The following is a 1,675-nucleotide window of genomic DNA, read 5'->3' on the forward strand; positions in this document are numbered from 1 at the left end:
TCTGGCCGCTCTCAATGCCAGGTTGGCCTTAGAGAAACCGATCTGAGTCCCAAGAGAGAAAGAAAGAAAGAGGGGTAACCCCAAGACCCCTTCCTCTCTGCCCCATGGCCTTCTCCCTCTACCCCGTATCGGTCCCAGATTGGCCTTAGAGAAAGGGAAATGACCCCCAAGAGACCAAGAAAGAAAGAAAGAGGGGGACCCTTAAGACCTCTTCCTCTGCCCCATGGCCTTCTCCCTCTTCCCCCTCTCGATCCCAGGTTGGCCTTAGAGAAAAGGAACTGTCCCCCAAGAGAGAGATAAAGGAAGAGAGAGACCCCAATTACCCCTTCCTCACTGCCCCATGGCTTTCTTCCTCTGAACCTCTCCGTCCCAGGTTGGCCTTAGAGAAAGGGAACTGACCCCAAGAGAGAGAGGAAGAAAGAAGGGTACCCCCAAGACCCCTCCCTCTCTGCCCCATGGCCTTCTCCCTCTGAAGCTCTCCGTCCCAGGTTGGCCTTAGGGAACTGACCCCCCCCAAGAGAGAAAGAAAGAAAGAAAGAAGGGGACTGTTTCTTCTAATCGGATGTGAGGGTGATCTGGCTGCGACATCTATCGCCCCATTGATCACCAGGGTTGATTCGGCTGATCTGGCTGGCTAGGCGAGTGTCCCCTTCCTCCCTCACTGCTCCATGTGCATCCCTCCCGAAGCTGCGCACTTGGTGGAAGAGGACGACCATCCCAGATAGAAGGAGTGTACCGTTCTTCGGTCAAGGGTTTTGATATGATTCTTCTAATCATGTCAAAACAAAATGGGGATATTATAAAATAAAGTAATTCAGATTGATTCTGTGCTTGGCTCCTTATTGATTCTCCTTTTTTCTAAAGCAGGTAATGAGCAGCAGAGTAAGAACTATGAGGAGCCACCTGCGACATCAATGGAAATTGTGGAGCCTTTCATGGAAAAAGAGGAGTTTGGAAATCAAAAGGAACTGAAAAGAAAAAGGGGAAACCAAACGAAAAACGGGAAGAACAACTCCGCCTCTCAGGATGACGAACTTTCTGAACATGTGACTTCAGGCTCAGATCAAGAAGAGTGTCCTGTCTGTGGGAGAATATGCAAGTGTAACTCACAATTAAACACACACTTCAACGTTCCCACAGGAGAGAGACCATATAAATGCATGGAATGTGGAAAGATCTTCAGTCAGAGTGGAAATCTACATGCACATCAAAGAACCCACACAGGGGAGAAACTGTACAATTGCATGAAATGTGGGAAGAGCTTCAGTTGGTGTGGAAATCTACAATCACATGAAAGAACCCACACAGGAGATAAACCATATAAATGCATTGAATGCGCAAAGAGCTTCAGTCAGAGTGGACATCTACGTCTACATCAAAGAACCCACACAGGGGAGAAGCCATACAAATGCACGGATTGTGGGAAGAGCTTCAGTCGGAGTGGAAATCTCAGTTCCCATCAGAGGACCCACACAGGGGAAAAACCATATAAATGCATGGAATGTGGACGGAGCTTCAATAAGAGTGATAGTCTACGTTCACATCAAAGATCGCATACAGGAGATAAGCCATATAAATGCATGGAATGTGGAAAGAGCTTCGGTTGGAGTGGAACCCTACGTTCACATCAAAGAAGCCACACAGGAGAAAGACCATATAAATGCATGGAATGTGG

At 47.9% G+C, this 1,675-nt stretch overlaps 1 protein-coding gene across 1 annotated transcript; it reads left to right on the forward strand.

The window, feature by feature from the left end:
- Positions 1-553: 553 nt before the first annotated feature.
- Positions 554-1,642, forward strand: LOC121918641 (zinc finger protein 239-like; the record flags this gene model as incomplete). Its single annotated transcript, XM_042444657.1, has 1 exon — positions 554-1,642. A coding segment is annotated over exon 1 (728 nt), but the record flags the coding sequence as incomplete, so codon positions are not given.
- Between the last annotated feature and the right edge of the window lie 33 nt (positions 1,643-1,675).

The sequence above is a fragment of the Sceloporus undulatus genome, unplaced genomic scaffold (genome assembly GCF_019175285.1).
Source record: "Sceloporus undulatus isolate JIND9_A2432 ecotype Alabama unplaced genomic scaffold, SceUnd_v1.1 scaffold_21004, whole genome shotgun sequence".
Classification (NCBI taxonomy): domain Eukaryota; kingdom Metazoa; phylum Chordata; class Lepidosauria; order Squamata; family Phrynosomatidae; genus Sceloporus; species Sceloporus undulatus.